This window comes from Mus pahari, chromosome 14 (genome assembly GCF_900095145.1).
Source record: "Mus pahari chromosome 14, PAHARI_EIJ_v1.1, whole genome shotgun sequence".
Taxonomy (NCBI): Eukaryota; Metazoa; Chordata; class Mammalia; order Rodentia; family Muridae; genus Mus; species Mus pahari.
Window position 1 is genome coordinate 23,062,962 of NC_034603.1, and position 16,395 is coordinate 23,079,356.

Here is a 16,395-nt window from a genome sequence, read left to right on the forward strand (position 1 = left end):
TGCCTGATGGAGCAACTATTACTTGAACCAACCTGTTCTCCTAGGAAGCCTTCCCTAGGGGGAGTCGTCATCTCTCTCTCCAAGGTGTTTCCCCCAACCCCAGCTCCCTGTCTGTAGGTGAGGGGTACTTTTCCTCTGTTGTTCAAGTCCTAAATCCTCACAGATTGGAGTTCTGGGTGGCTCTGGGCTGAGCCTCCCTGCCTAGCTGGGTCACCTGGGGTGGCACAGGGTTTCAGTTTCCTCACCAGCAAATGGGGATCTGGAGGAGGATTCCACCAGGAAACATGTCACATATTCAACTGCCTGTGACACAGGACATCAGCGCTCACTTACAAAGCCTCAGGCCCGATTTGTTCCGCGCATGCCTGCTTAGGTGGATTGTATCCCGTTTCCTGTTTCTCATGTTGAAAAACTGGGCTTCCTGACTCCCAAGGAAAGAGGAGTCACATTCCCAAGACAGGTCCTGCGGCCACTTGTCATCCCAGTCCCCAGGCTCTTCCAGGTCCCTCCCAGCTGGAAGTTTTGGCAGAAGGCTGGGGGTGGGAGGAAGGGGAATGGCTACCTTGACATGGCCAACCTGTTCCCAGCTTGGAATTGTAGGTCCTCAACCTCCTGCCGCAGGGTGGTATTTTTCAGTGCTAAGATCAGATTTTTTTCTTTCTGTAACAAACCAAGGAGCTTGGAATGGAGTGGCTCTCTCACTCTTGGCACAGTGGGCACCATCACCTCTCCCCTGGGCACTGCTTTATGGAGCAAGAAGCTAACTGGAAACAAGGTCAGAGTTAAGATGGACTGTCCACTTGGCTTTTGCAACTGAAGAATATTAAAAACAAAACAAAAAAAAAAAAAAAAACCCCACTGCTGGTAAGATGGCTCAGTCAGGCCTGGTGAGGGGGCACAGTGGCTGAGAATGTTGGCTGCTCATGCAGAGGACCCCAGGTTGGTTCCCAGCACCCACATGGCATCTCATAATTGTCTGTAACTCCAGTTCATTGAACCCAATACCTTCTTTTTGGCCTTTGTGTACATGTAGTGCACAGACATACATGTAGGCAAAATAAAACACACACAAAATAAAACATAAATCTTAAATAATTTTTTTAAAAAAGGTTTTTTTTTTTTTTTTAAAAAAAAAAAGGTGGCTGGGGGCAAACGGGCAGAGGGAGCTTCCTGCCAAGGTGGGCAACTCCAGTACAATCCTAGCAACAGGCATGGTGAAAGGAGAAAACTATTCCTGCAAGTTGTCATCTGACTTCCTCTATGTCTATGCCATGTGAAACACCCACCCACACATACATACACAAAATCAGTCAATCAATCAATCAATCAATCAGTCAGTCAATCAATCAACCAATCAACCAACCAAATAAGAACCCAAACAAACCAAATCCACAGTCTGACAGATCCTAAGGGTGATGCTGCCCCTGGATTCTGAGACCTCAGTTCTGGGTCCTCAAAGGGCCTTAGCTTCCCAGTTCCACCTTTACCAAGGCTAGCCCTCCCTGTCTGCTTGGCCTGTGGGCCTCACCTCCTTTCTTAGCCTCTGCCTGCAGGGTGACAGCTGCCACCTGAGGAGCCAGGCTGCTAGGGCCCAGGGCTGCCCTAGTTACAGCAACCTGAGGGCCCAAGAAATGACAGGAATCAGGTGACCAAGAGTCACTGCCTGACTCCTGCAGGAGGGGCAGAGCCTAGCTGGCAGGTGTGGGATGAGGGATGGGGGTGGGGGATAAACCGGAGCTGGAAATGCCCAGAAAGCAGCAGCCCCAACAAGCTGAGAGCCGCGGGCCCAGCACTGACCAGCATCTCCAGGAGGATCAGCTGCTTCTCGAGCTCATGAATTCGTTCATTTTTCATCTCAATAACATGGTGCAAACTCTCCAGCTCTTGCTCCCAGAATGGGCCAGGGCTCCCATAATCCTAGAGAAGGACACCAAAGGGCCCCATCAATCAGCACGGAGTGATGTGAGTCCTCCCTGTTCCCCATCCTCCCAGAAGCTTGCTGCATCGGTCTTGTGTGATTTCACGGCCATGCTGCATTTATTTTCTTGGCTCCCTTCCTAGGGGCACTCTTTGGGGCACATGCCTGGTGGGTACACAGCTGTAGTTTGGTAGGCTGCGGACATGCTACCTTGTGTCAGGTTGGCTAGTTGCCCCAAGTTCTCTCTGGACTCATAGAGCTGTGTGCTCCACCATCTGTCTGCTTCTCTCAGTGCGAATTGAGGACCCTCTTGTCTCTGGGCTCTTGTGAAGGGGAAATTGTCAGGTTCAAGGCTTGCTCTCTACGGTTGCCTGCCCATGCCCTTCCCATAGCATCAAGGATAAAGGTCTGCCAGTGTTCTGTACCTACCTGGATGTGGTTTCTATAGAGTCGGCTAAGGATGGACCCATCCACCTTGTTCATCTTGGCTTGCATGGCCTCCTGTGGTGAGACATGACTTGCACAGGTGTTCTGGGGAAGGGAGAGGGAGGGAGATAGCAAAGATAGCCTGTCAAGGTGATTTATCACTATACCAATAAAAAACGGGAGGGTTAAGGTTCTTCATGGTGAGTCTGCCCTACACCATATACTGCTCAGCAGAGCAGGCTGAATCCATTGCATCTAAGGCTTGAAACACTCCAGGGCTACCTCTTGCTGTTGAGCTTTTAATGGCACCTGTGATGGTTGATACTGATTGATAACTACAAGATCTAGAGTTGCCAGGAGACAAACCTCTAAGCATGCCTTTGAGAGTGTTTTTAGATCAGGTTAACTGAGGTGGGAAGAGCCACTTTTTTTTTTTTTTTTTTTTTTTAAAATCTGGGTGGCACCATGCCATGGCCCAGGGTCATGCACTGAATATAGAGGACAGAGCAAGCTGAACACCAGTGTCTGTCACTCTCTGCTTCCTAACTGGGTGCAACTCGACCAGCTGCCACATGTTCCCACCATAATGGAATGACTCAAACCATAAGCCAGCATGAACTCTTCCTTCCTGAAGGTGCTTCTTGTCAGGTATTTGATCACAGTTAACTACTACTGATCCCTAAACTCTTGGGATGACATCCTGGTTATTTAAGACCAATGCCAACCTACAATCAAAGCCCAGCCATGTCCTGCTCTACCTGCCTATGCAGTGGGTCAGTGTCACACCCAACCCAGTCTCAGGACATGTTCTCGTGCCTTTCCCCTGACAGAGATCTCCTCAGCCATTCCCCTTGTGGCAGAGTCCAACCTCCTCCTCCTCCTCCTCCTCCTCCTCCTCCTCCTCCTCTTCTTCTTCTTCTTCTTCTTCTTCTTCTTCTTTTTTCGAGACAGGGTTTCTCTGTGTAGCCCTGGCAGACCAGGCTGGCCTCGAACTCAGAAATCTGCCTGCCTCTGCTTCCCAAGTGCTGGGATCAAAGGCGTCCAACCTCTTCTTATGATCCTAGGCTCAGTCCCACCCTATGGAGCTTGCTTCCCCCTGGCCTTGGCATCTTGGATTTTCTTAGGCAACCGTTTCCCGCCCCTTCCCCTACAGTCTTGAGCAAGTTGCTTGATTCTGCTTAGGACTTTCTTCCCATGATTCCTCACTGAAGCATCCCAAGCATCTTTAGGGCTTAGACCTCCTCCCTCTGGAAGTCTCTCTGAATGCCTGCAGTCCGTGCCATCTCCGAGATCCTCCTGACAGTCCTTGGTAAGTGCTCTGCTTTCCTCTCTGTTGCTATGGGATAAAACATCCCAACACAAAGCAACTTAGGGGCAAAGAAGATTCATTTCAGCTTAAAATTCCAGGTGACTGTCCATCGTTATGGGGAAGACAACTTTCCCACAGGAAGGAACTTTAAACAGCTAGTCACAGCACAATCACAGTAAACAAACAAACAAAAAACGGAGAAGTTAGTGGATGCACGGTCACTTGCTTGCTGAGTTGTGCTCAGTGTGACCTCCCCACCCTGGCATAGTTCAGGACCCTCTGAATTCCCTGGGGGTTGGGTGTTGCCCACATCAGTCTGATCTTCAAGGTTAGCTTAATTGAGATAATACCCTACACAATTCCATGGAAGATGATTACTCATTAAGGCTTTCTTCCCAGGCTACTCTAGGTTATGTCATGTTAACAATGAACAAGAAAGCCGATGGGTTGGAGATATGGCTCAACATTGCCTTCTTTTTCCTAGAGGATCTCAGGTCAGTTCCCAGCACGCACATGATGGCTCACAACTGTCTGTCGATAGCTCTTTCCACACATACAAGTGGTGCATAGAAAAAAACCGTACACATCAAATGACATAATAATAATTAATTAATACACCCACCCAAACAAAGCAGAAAACCACTCACTATAGAAAAGGAGGTCAACCTTAGTTGCAAGCTAAGGCCCCTTAACCAACTCTCTGGTCACCACATCAAAGGACCAGGGTACATGGAAAGCAAGCACTTCAGCCCCCTATCATCTAGACATCATTTTTGGCTGCTTTTTTTTGGGGGGGGGGTTCCATATGGCTTCCTTGTCATTTTCTCCACCTCCCACACCCAAATGGTCAGGCCTGTCTCACCTGCAATGAGGTTTTGGCCTCTTGGACGCAGTCACTAAGAGAGACTTTCTCCTGTGCATTCGATGTCTGCAGGACTGTGAAGAAAGGAGAGTTTTATAAATCACTTTCCCCAAAGCCTCTACCGAGTTCCTTAAAGTATGGAAGGTTCTGGTGATCACGTGGGGCCTAGGAGCTGAGCAACAGTCTTCTTCATCCTTCTCTCTCCCACTCTGCCTCATGAGCTGTGCAGGTTAGAGATTATTGTCAAACGGATACAGTTTAGAGTCAGTTAAGAGGGAACCTCAACTGAGGAATTAGCAGCATCACACTGGCCTGTGGGTATATCTGTGGAACACTGACTTCTAATTCATGTGGGAGGGTTCAGCCCACCGTGGTAGGGCAGGTGGCCTGGGCCATGTAAGAAATTAGCTAAGCATGGGTAAGTGAGAGCCAGTGAGCTCGCAATTGACATTCTTCCATAGATCCTGACTCCAGGTTCCTGCCATGAGTTCCTGCTCTGACTTCTCTCAATGATGGGAGTGTGACCTAGATGTTTAAGCATTTGTAGGGTTTAACAAATCCCTGGGAAACAGAAACATCCCCTCCTGGGAGAGAGCGAGCCTCACCAGAACAGGAGGGCACTGTATCCCTGAAGCTTAGGTGCAAGGCATGATGGGATCCTGCTGCAGCAGGCTAGGGGACAGGTGTTAGGCTGAGGCTGGGTCATGAAATCACAAAAAGGACAGAGCCCCTGTGGCAGGAATCCCCAAAGTCCTGCCTCCTCTTCTTCAAGACGGAGAGACTGTAAGAGGACAACAGTAAGTGGCTCAAAGTCCATCACCCTCAGCAGTGAGTGGGGCCAAGAAGCTCCACCAGGTTGTTTGTAAGGGCAGGATCCATGGGAAAGAAACCAGGCTTTCTCAGAGGGGCAGCGCAGAGTGCTGGCGACTGGCCCATCCCACAATGGGTCTGGTAAGACTTTCCACTCTACTTTCCCACAGACCCAATTGGGACCCAGTCGTATTTGACCAATCACTCAAAAACAGTCAATCAATGACTAGGCAGATATGTGCAACAGAGGTGATGGGAAGAGGGAGTTATCTATAGCCAAAGGCCAGGGTCATAGAGAGCAGAGTCATAGGAGAGAGAGCTCACAGCCAGATGTGGTGGCTCACATTTGTAATCCCAGTAGTTGGAAGGTTGAGATAGGGGGAATCACCAGAAGTTCAAAGCTAGCCCAGGTTACAGAGTGAGACCTTGTTACAAAACCAAACAAAACAACAATAACAAAAAAAAACCAAAAAAAACCCCCAAAAACCAAAATACCAACCAACCAAACCAACCAACCAACCAACCACCACCACCACCACCACCACCACAAAAAGCCAAAACCGGGTAGTATCATACATCTTTTATCCCAGACTTGGGAGGCTGGGGCAAGAAGTTCTCAGGGAGTTTGAGGCCAGCCTGGTTTACATAGCAAGTTCCAGGCCAGCTAAGGCTACATAGTGAGATCTGTCTCAAACAATGATAACAACCACCAGCAACAAAAAATGCCAACCAGATGTTTGTTTGCTTGGGTTAAGTAACATGTCACTATGATGATCCGAGTTTGATACCCAAGACCCATGTGGAAGGAGGAGAGAACTGACTGGAACAAGGAGCCCTCTGAACTTCACACATGTGCTGTGGTATGCCCTCAACTATATATTCATACACACACAAGTAAATAAAATACACTTTATGAAAAAAATAAGAAAACAGAAAAATAGGAAGAAGTTCGGACTACTGGGAAGATCGAATTGGCATGTTCCCGGGCTTCTCAGTGGGTCACTCAGCATCTATATATTTATTGTACTAAATATTATTAAACCAATGGCCACAGATTTCCCCATGTAGGTAGAGAAGGTGGATTTCAGACAGAAACTGGACAGACGCTGAGCTTGCTGTTTAGCTGCCCTCCAGGGGTTCAAATTCTATTGGCAAACGTTCTGTACCAATGTTACAATATGTCAAGGTTTTGAAACTTGTTCAGATCTCTGTCCTAGTTACTGTGTTTCTGGGAAGAAGGATTAAATGCTGGGGGAGAGACAAATCTTTATGAAAAAGATCACTTTTAAGGACCAAATCTAGATTTCTAGATTCCCAAACACATGGGTATTATTGTCTAAACTTGCATTTTTTTTTTAAAACATTGTAGCCCATGCTGGCTTTAATTTCCTGGTCATCCTTCTGCTTCAGCTTCCTGAGTGCTGGATTATAGGCAGCCTTCATTTTTTTTTTTTTTTTTTTTTGGTTTTTCAAGACAGCTTCATTTTTGTAGTTATACTTGGTAACATGCTTGCTTCAGTGTTAAATGAAAAAGAAAGAACAGGGGGCTGGTGAGATTGCTCAGTGGTTAAGAGCACTGACTGCTCTTCCGAAGGTCCTGAGTTCAAATCCCAGCAACCACATGGAGGCTCACAACCATCTGTAATGAGATCTGACTTCCTCTTCTGGTACATCTGAAGACAGCTATAAGTATACTTATAATAAATAAATAAATAAATAAATCTCTTTTTTTAAAAATTTCTTCTTCTTTTTTTTTTTAAAGATTTATTTTATTTATTATATGTAAGTACACTGTAGCTGTCTTCAGACACTCCAGAAGAGGGCGACAGATCTTGTTAAGGATGGTTGTGAGCCACTATGTGTTTGCTGGGATTTGAACTCTGCACCTTTGGAAGAGCAGTTGGGTGCTCTTACCCGCTGAGCCATATCACCAGCCCTAAATAAATCTTTTTTTAAAAAATGAAAAAAACAAGGGCTAGAGGGAAGCTCAGGGCCAAGAGCATCTGTTGCCCTTACAGAGGGACCAGAGTTCAGTGAGCATAGCTCATAATCTCCTGTAATTCCAACTGCAGGGAATCTGATGCCCTCTTCTGGGCTCCGAGAGTACTGCACACACATGCACATACACAAATATTTTGAAGAACAAGATATAAAATTTATACATGAATGGTGTATGATCATGACAGCTAACAAAGGAAGCAATTTGAAGCCAGGTATGGTGGCTTATGCTTTTAATCTGAGCACTCAGAAGGCAAGTGGATCTCTGTGAGTTCAAGGCTAGCCTGGTGTACAGAATGACTTCCAGGACTTGTTCAGACCTCTGTTCTAGTTATAATGTTTCCAGTTACTATGTAGCCAGAGCTACATAACAAGACCCTGTCTTGAAAAAAAAAAAACCAAAACCAAAAAATTCTGGAATTATTATTCTGTGTGTTCATTTTCAAGATCTATTTTAATGTTGTTAAAACATACAAACTTTCCCAAAGTATCTATATAAATGCTAACAGTACACAAAAAGATTTCAACCAGTGGTTGGGCTAGAGAAATGGCTCAATGGTTAAGAATACTGGCTGCTCTCTCAGAGGTCCTGAATTCAATTCCCAGCAATAACATGGTGGCTTACAACCATCTGTAATAAATCTGGTGCCCTCTTCTGGTGTGTCTGAGGACAGCAACAGTGTACTCCTATAAAATAAATAAATAAAATTTAAGATGTCAACCAGTTAGTAGTTAGGGAAATGTAGATCAAGAATTTAATAAACCAGGCATGGTGTCACAGTCCTGTGACCTCACTACTTGCTGGTTGCCTTAGTGAGATCCAGTCTCAAAAGCAAACACATTGGCTGGGTGTGGTAGCACATGCCTTTAATTCCAACACTCAGGAGGCTGAGGCAGGAGGATCATTGCAAACAGTAAGTCAGGCTAGGCAATTAGTAAGTTCCAGGACAGCCAGGGTTATACAGTGAGATTATGTCTCAAACAATAGCAAACAAACAAGAAAACCAGACAGGCACCCACAATGAGATGCCACTTGGTGCTCACAACAGTGATGACAGAAATGGACAAGCAATACACTTTTACAAGGCTGGGGAGCCGCTGGGACCTTCACACCTTACTGGGAAAAGTATGAAGTAGGAGAGTTGCTATGGAAAAGAGTTTGGGAATTTCTCTGAAAGTTAAATATAAGAGTGCCATATTTTCCTTCTACATGTAAAGTGAGGTGAAATTGAAGTTCAGTACTTGGGCTAATGGCTCCATTCACAGTGGCTGGAGGTAAAGACAGCTTGACTATCCATGATGAATAAGTAAAGTATGGTACGTCCATTCAGTGGAGTATTACTCAGCCACAAAAAAAGAAATGGAGTCCAGGTGTGTGTTGTAACACGGAAGCATCTTGTTGGGTGAAGTAAGCGAGGCTGTCTGATGTCACTTCTATGAGTCTGATGCCATGAAGTCAGAGAACGGGTTAGCAGTGGCCAAAGGCTGGTGGGAAGATAAGGAGTCACTACTGCTCGGTGCTTCTTTTGGGGATAAGGAGAATGTTCTTGCACTGAGTGGTAGTAATGATTGCATTTACAATGCATCTAGGGGATTGTAAGTGCACGAGATGTTACCAGTGTCACACATACCAATGTTGTATATGTGTTTTACCAATCTGGAAAAATAAGTATACATGTATTTGGTCATTTCAATTCTAAGTTATTTAAAAACTATTAATGTGACCAAAAACCTCCTATTTAATTTTAAAAAAATGAATTTTGTGTGTGTGTGTGTGTATGTGTGTCTGTCTGTCTGTCTGTCTGTCTGTGGAAACCAGAAGAGAGCCCTCATAACTGGAGTTACAGGTGATTGTAAATTTCCAGATGTGGGTGCTCCGGTCCGCTGAAGAGCAGCGTATACTCTCAACTACTGAGCCATCGCTCCAGCCTTTGCTTCACTTTTTTTTTTTTTTTTTTTTTTTTTTGAGACCAGTTTTTGCTGTGTCTCTCAGTTGGCTTTTAACTCACCATTTTGCCTCAAACTTAACAGTGGTCCTTTTACCTTTAGCTTTGTGTGTAATGGGATCACATGGCCATGAGTCATGCCTGACTATCCTAGACATAATTTCTTTATCTTTGTGTGTGTATATGGTGAGTATATCATGTACACGTATATGTATGTGTGTTGAGCACAGAGACATGCCGAGGTCAGAGGCTAATCTGATGCTGACCTTATGTGCCATTGCACACAGTAGGTTAGTTTGCCAGTGAGATTCTAGGAATTCTCCTGTCTTCTCCTGTCTCCACCTCCCGTCTCACCATATGAAAACAGAATAGACACACACTGTGGTCCTTCTTTACATGGGTTCTGGGGATCTGAACTCGGGTCCTCTCACTTGTACCACGTGCATTTTACCCATTGAACCATCTCCCCAGCCTCATCAGAGACATCATTTTTAGGCATTATCACTGTATGGACTGAAGGTGGTTGTTAAAAAGTGATTTCATTTGTACAAGTTTTCTAGATCCTGACTCTCCCTTTTTGAGACATGGGTTGGAGAAGCCCAGACTGACCTCCACTTTACCTCCACAGATTTGCCTTGAATTCCTGACTCTCCTGTCACTGTCATCTCCCAGCTGCTAGGATTACAGATGTGTGCCAATATGCCCCGCCTAAGATGGGTAGACTTCCCGGAGATGCTTTCAAAAGGGAAGAAAAATGGGTGTGGCGGGGAGGATGCTCAAACAAAGGGGAGCAAAGCATGGTGGTGGAATGTCAAAGGCACACCCCAAGGAAAAGCCCATCACCCCTCTGAATCCGAGAGGCCCATGAGGAGCCACCTGGAGCCTCTCCAATTCTCACCTTGCCCAGCCTCCTCATGCCTTTCTTCCAGGATCCTTCCTTCTTTGTCCAGTGTCTCCAGGAGTTCTGTCTGTGTCTCTTCCACCTAGAGCGAAGAGTAGGTCAGGCTTGAGGTTGGATGGGCTAAAGCACGCTGTCTCTCAACAGCCCACTACATACAGCCTGGGGCTTCTTGGAACTGGGTGATTGGCACCCCACCTCCTCTATGACTGATGGGAAAGATGATGAGCCAGGGCAGAAGCCCTCTGAGCCATAGCAAGTCTCAGAGATCCTGTCATCCTTAGGCGATAAGCTACCAGAAGACTGCCTATATAGAAAGGTCTTAGGGGTCTTTTATTGCTGGTGTTCCTTCCGCAGGGCAGGACTGGCCTCTGCTGGTCTACATGAAGCACCCTCCCCCCCCCCCCATTCATGCCGCTTCAAGTTCTAAAGGCCACAGGTTATTTCTGCCTCTTGCTCTCAAGTCCCATGAGTCGGGTCCCTGGATGCCCACAGAGACCAGAGAATAGCAGCAGTCCCCATCTCTCCAGGCTGGCCACTTGCAGCTAGTCTCACTGTCTCACACCCGAGATGTGTGGCAGAGCCACTGTACTCTGAGGGCATGATTCAGACAACAGAGTCTATGACAGATGTCCCAGGAGAGCCTGTGTGTCCACGGGGGCAGCTCCTTTCCCCTTTGGCACTGGTGCCTGGTCATACGAAAGAGTTGACAGTTAAAGGTTCTGCAGGTCAGATCAGCAACATTTGGACAGCTATGTTATCAAAACATACTACAGCCCCACAGATGTACACTTCTGACTTACCCTCGTAGAAGAAGTGGGTTTCCGGTAAATTCATCTAAGCAAATGATATTTTGGTGCATTCAAGGGGGCTCCTGGAGGACTCGAGTCCCTGTCTTCCTGGCACTATCTGAGGCAACACCCTCCTTGTCTACAGTTACCTGAAGCTTGTCTGCCTAAACCATCAGAGTCCAAAAGATATTCTTTTAAAAGAAACTTCACGGGACTGGAGAGATGGATCAATGGCTAAGAGTCCTCCCTGCTCTCCTCCCTGCTCTTCCAGAGGACCTGAGTTCTGTTTCCAACACCCAACCCTGGTAGTTCACATCCTCCTGTATCTCCACTGTAGAGGTTCTGATACCCTCTTCTGGGCCTCTACATGTATGCACATGCAGGTGAGCATGCACATGAAAGTAAACCCATATGTCTTAGTCAGGGTTTCTATTCCTGCACAACATCATGACCAAGAAGCAGCTGGGGAGGAACGGGTTTATTCAGCTTACACTTCCATACTGCTGCTCATCACCAAGGAAGTCAGGACTGGAACTCAAGGAAGTCAGGACTGGAACTCAAGCAGGTCAGGAACCAGGAGCTGATGCAGAGGCCATGGAGGGATGTTCCTTACTGGCTTGCTTCCCCTGGCTTGCTCAGCCTGCTCTCTTATAGAATCCAAGACTACCAGCCCAGAGATGGTTCCACCCACAAGGGGCCTTTCCCCCTTGATCACTAATTGAGAAAATACCTTACAACTGGATCTCATGGAGGTATTTCCTCAACTAAAGCTCCTTTCTCTGTAATAACTCCAGCTGTGTCAATTTGACACAAAATTAGCCAGTACACCCTATTTTATTTTATTTTTTTGGTGTGTATGGGTTGCGTGGAGGTCAGAGGTGTCAGCCCTTACCTGTCACCTGGTTTGAGACAGGGTCTTATCCCTGCTGCATCCTCTGGGCTGGCTAGCCTACAAGATTCCAGAATTTCTCCTGTCCCTGCCTCCCATCTCACTATAGGAGCGTGGATTAAGTGTGCCTTTACATGGGTTCTGAACTCAGGTCCTCACAATTGCACAGCAGATGCCTTTATCTATTGGGTCCTTTCCACAGCCTCTTCCTTTAAACTTTAAAACATCATTTACTGGACTCCAGAGATGGTCCAGTGGATAAAGGCTCCCGCCACTAGACCTGACAACCCGAGTGTGAGCCCTGGGACCCGCATGGTAGAAGGAGAGGACTGACGCTTGCAAGGTGTGGTCTGATTTCCACATGTGCAGTGCGGCACACAAATATAATGTCATTAAAATAAAATCACTTTAATTTATTGGTGTGCATGAGAGTGTGCATATGAGGAGATCAGGCAGCTTAGCTTGTAGAATCAGTTTTCTTCTCTTATCCCTTGACCTCCGGGAACCGAACTCAGGTTCTTCAGCCTCGGCAGCAGAACCTTCACCTACTGTGCTTTCTCACTGGCTCCCACTATTCCGTTTTAAAAGCTACCCTGGGATCCTGGAGAGGTGGCTACGTGGTTAAGAGCACAGAAAACCTGGATTCAATTTCTAGCACACACTGGACAATTCCAGGGGATTGATTGGTTGCTCTCTTCTGGCCTCTGTGGGCACCCATACGCATGAGAGCACCTCCCCCACTCCCAACACCCGAGATGAAAACAAAATAAACATTTTTTTTTTAAAAGCCACCCATTTAAAGCCAGACATGTAATCTCAGTACTAGGGCAATAGAGACAGGAAGTCCAGAAATTCAAGGTCAGCTTTGGTAACCCATTGTGATGGAGGCCAGCCTAGGGTACATGAGACCCTCTCAAAGCAACAAGAACAAACAGAAGCCACCCAATATAATGAAGCAGTCACTTTCAAATTGTGCAGGTTCATTTGCAGAGATTCAAAACTTCAGAACTTTGAAAGTTAATTCTGGGTATATTTTCTACATACAGCTAAAGACAGCCGGCTGGCTAGATGATGTTGAGAAAACACTCATACATCTGCCTAAGCTTTCCCCCACTGCTTCCACAGCTAGGGAGGAAACTGAGGCAGAAGGCAGGGGCCGGGGGAGGGCTTGAGAATGAACTGGAAAGGGGGAACAAGAAATGCAGGCCTGGCTGCTTGAGTTGGCTTTAATCTGGATTTCCTGTACCATTTTCCTCAGGATCCGTGACCTTGACCCCCTGACTAACACAGCCTGGTCATTGCATGAAACTTCCTGCGGGCTTTATTTCTAGATAATTTTTCAAGCCTTTGTCAGTGCATAAAGGCCTCTGACCTCATACGTGTTCTCTATTCTGGACCTAAAAAGCCCTCTGAACATCTCTCAGCATGCCAGACAAGGGTTTTACCAGTGATCTACACCCCCAAAAGTGTTTCATAAAAATCACTTAACACTTTGTTTAGCAACTGTGGGCGTGTGTGTCTCTCACACATGCGTGAAGGCCAGAGGTCAGCCTGTGGGAGCCAGTTCTCCCCCTTCACTGTGTGAGCCCTAGGGATTGAACTCAGGTCATCAAGTGCCCTTAGACCCAGACTGTTTATTTTTATTCATTTGTGTGTGTGTGTGTGTGTGTGTGTGTGTGTGTGTGCTTGAGCACATGCGCACACCACATGCATATGGGTGCTTCTAGGGGCCAGAAGAGATATTTTATCCCCAGGAACTGGAGTTACTGACAGATGTTAGCTGGCAAATCATCTCTATAGCCCCCATGCATTTTTTAAAAAAAGATGTGGTCTCATTAGATGCTGAAAATACCTTTTATAAAACCCAACATCCCTTCATGACAAAAATCTTGGAGAAATCCGGTATACACAGGACATACCTAATCATAATAAGGGCAATACACAGCAAGCCAATAGCCAACATCAAATTAAATGGAGAGAAACTCAAAGCAATTCTACTAAAATCAGGAACAAGACAAGGCTGTGCACTCTCTCCTTATCTATTTAATATAGTACCTGAAGTTCTAGCTAGAGCAACAAATAAAGCCAGGCGTGGTGGCGCACGCCTTTAATCCCAGCACTTGGGAGGCAGAGGCAGGCGGATTTCTGAGTTCGAGGCCAGCCTGGTCTACAAAGTGAGTTCCAGAACAGCCAGTGCTATACAGAGAAACCCTGTCTCGAAAAAAACAAAAAACAAAAACAAAACAAAACAAAAAAAAAAGACAAATAAAGGAGATCAGGGGGATACAAATTGGAAAGGAAGAAGTCAAAGTATCACTTTTGTAGATGATATACCTAATTGACCCTAAAAATTCTACCAGAGCACTCCTAGCTGATAAACACTTTCAGTGAAGTGGCTAGATACAAGATTAGCTGACAACAGCAACAACAACAGTAATTCAGTAGCTTTCTTATATACAAAGACAAACAGGCTGAGAAAGAAATCAGGGCAACAACACCCTTCACAATAGCCACAAATAATATAGAATAATCTTGGTGTAACTCTAACCAAGCAATGGAAAGACCTGTATGACAAGAACTTCAAGTTTTTAAAGAAAGAAATTGGAGAAGGTATCAGAAGTTAGAAAGATCTCCCATGCTCATGGATCAGTAGGATTAACAAAGGAAAATATTGATTTCCAAAGTGGCTGTAACTCCCACTAGTAATGAAGGAGTGTTCCCCTTGCTCCACATCCTTGCCAGCATGAGCTGTCACTTGTAGTTTTGATCTTAGCTATTCTGACAGATGTAAGATGGAATCTCAGAGTCAGTCTGATTTGCATTTCCCTGATGGCTAAGGATGTTGAACATTTCTTGAAGTGCTTCTCAGCCATTTGAAATTCCTCTGTTGAGAATTCTCTGTTTAGATTTGTACCCTATTTTTTAATTGGATTGTTTGGTTTGTTGCTGTCTAGTTTTTTGAGGTCTTTACATATTTGGAAATTAGTCCTCTGCTGGATATGAGGTTGGTGAAGATCTTTTCACATTCTGTAGGGTACTGTTTTGCCTGTTGATGGTGTCCTTTGCCTTACAGAAGCTTTTCAGTTTCATGAGGTCACATATATTAATTGTTGATCTTAGAGCCTGCACTATTGGTGTTCTCTTTGGAAAGTTGTCTCCTGAGCCAATGCATTCAAGGCTATTCCCCACTTTCTCTTCTGTCAGGTTCAGTGCATCTGGTTTTATGGTTGAGATCTTTGATCCACTTGGACTTGAGTTCTGGGCAGGGTGATAGATATGGATCTATTTATATTTGTCTACATGCAGACATCCAGTTAAACCAGCACCATTTGTTGAAGATGCATTCTTTCTCCAGTGTATAATTTTGGCTTCTTTGTCAAAAATTAGGCATCTATAGGTAATAAATTTACACCTGGGTCTTCGATTCCATTGATCAACTTGTCTGTTTTTAGGCCAATGCCATGCTGGTTTTATTACTATTGTTCTGCAGTACAACTTGAAATCAGGGGTGGTGATACCTCCAGAAGTTCTTTTATTATACAGAAGTGTTTAAGCTATCCTGGGTTTTTTGTTTTTCCATATGAAGCCGAGTATTGTTTTTTCAAAGTCTGTAAGGAATTGTGTTCGAATTTTGATGGGGATGGCACTGAATCTGTGGATTGCTTTTGGTAGGCTGGCTCTTCAGAAAATTGAGACTCAATCTACCTCAAGACCCAGCTGTACCATCCTTGAACATATATACCTAAAGGACACTTCATTCTACCACAAGAACACTTGCTCAACTATATCCATAGCAGCTATACTCATAATAATCAGAAACTGGAAACAATCTAGAAGTCCCTCAACTGAAGAATAGATAAAGAAACTGTGGTACATGTTTTTTTTTTTTTAAACCATCATGAAATTTGTAGGCAAAGGGATGGATAGTTCTACTAAAACAAAATCATCCTGAGTGAGGAAACTCAAGACTCAGAAAGACAAACATGGTATGTGCTCACTGATAAATGGATATTAGCTGTAAAGGATCAATATACTTACAGTCTACAAACCCAGAGAAACTAAGTTAAAGGAGGGCTCTAGGGGGGAATGCATGACTCTCCCTGGGAAGGGGAAATAGAATAGATACTGAGAGAGGACAGGATGGGATGGGATGGGGTAGGTAGAGGAGTAGGGACAGGAACAGGAAGGGTCAAGTGAGAAGTTGGAAAGAGAGTACTGGGAGAGACAACTGGGATTCAGGGGCATCTTGGGGATGAGCTCGAAATCCACAGCAATGGAAATTCCCAGAAATCTATGAGGGTGATTCTAGCTAAGACTCCTAGCAATGGGGGATATAGAGCTTGAGCCAGCCATCTCCTGTAACCAGGCAGGACTTCCAGTGGAGAGACTGGGACACCAATCCAGCTACAAAAGCTTCAATCTGCAATCTGTCCTGTCTACAAAATGTACAGGGGTATGTAGCCGGGCGTGGTGGCGCACGCCTTTAATCCCAGCACTCGGGAGGCAGAGGCAGGTGGATTTCTGAGTTCGAGGCCAGCCTGGTCTACA

At 45.5% G+C, this 16,395-nt stretch overlaps 1 protein-coding gene across 2 annotated transcripts in view; it reads right to left on the reverse strand.

Annotated features, from left to right (window-relative positions):
• Positions 1-16,395, reverse strand: part of Ccdc69 (coiled-coil domain containing 69) — a 30,158-nt gene that overhangs the window by 829 nt on the left and 12,934 nt on the right. The window contains exons 2-6 of one of the 2 annotated variants that reach the window (XM_021213886.1): positions 10,168-10,252; positions 4,516-4,589; positions 2,348-2,449; positions 1,798-1,917; positions 563-660 (exon numbers count right to left, since the gene is read on the reverse strand). In XM_021213886.1, coding sequence (XP_021069545.1) covers positions 563-660; positions 1,798-1,917; positions 2,348-2,449; positions 4,516-4,589; positions 10,168-10,252 — 479 coding nt within the window. The remainder of the gene's footprint in view (positions 1-562; positions 661-1,797; positions 1,918-2,347; positions 2,450-4,515; positions 4,590-10,167; positions 10,253-16,395) is intronic. The other variant, XM_029546471.1, reaches the window with a different exon arrangement.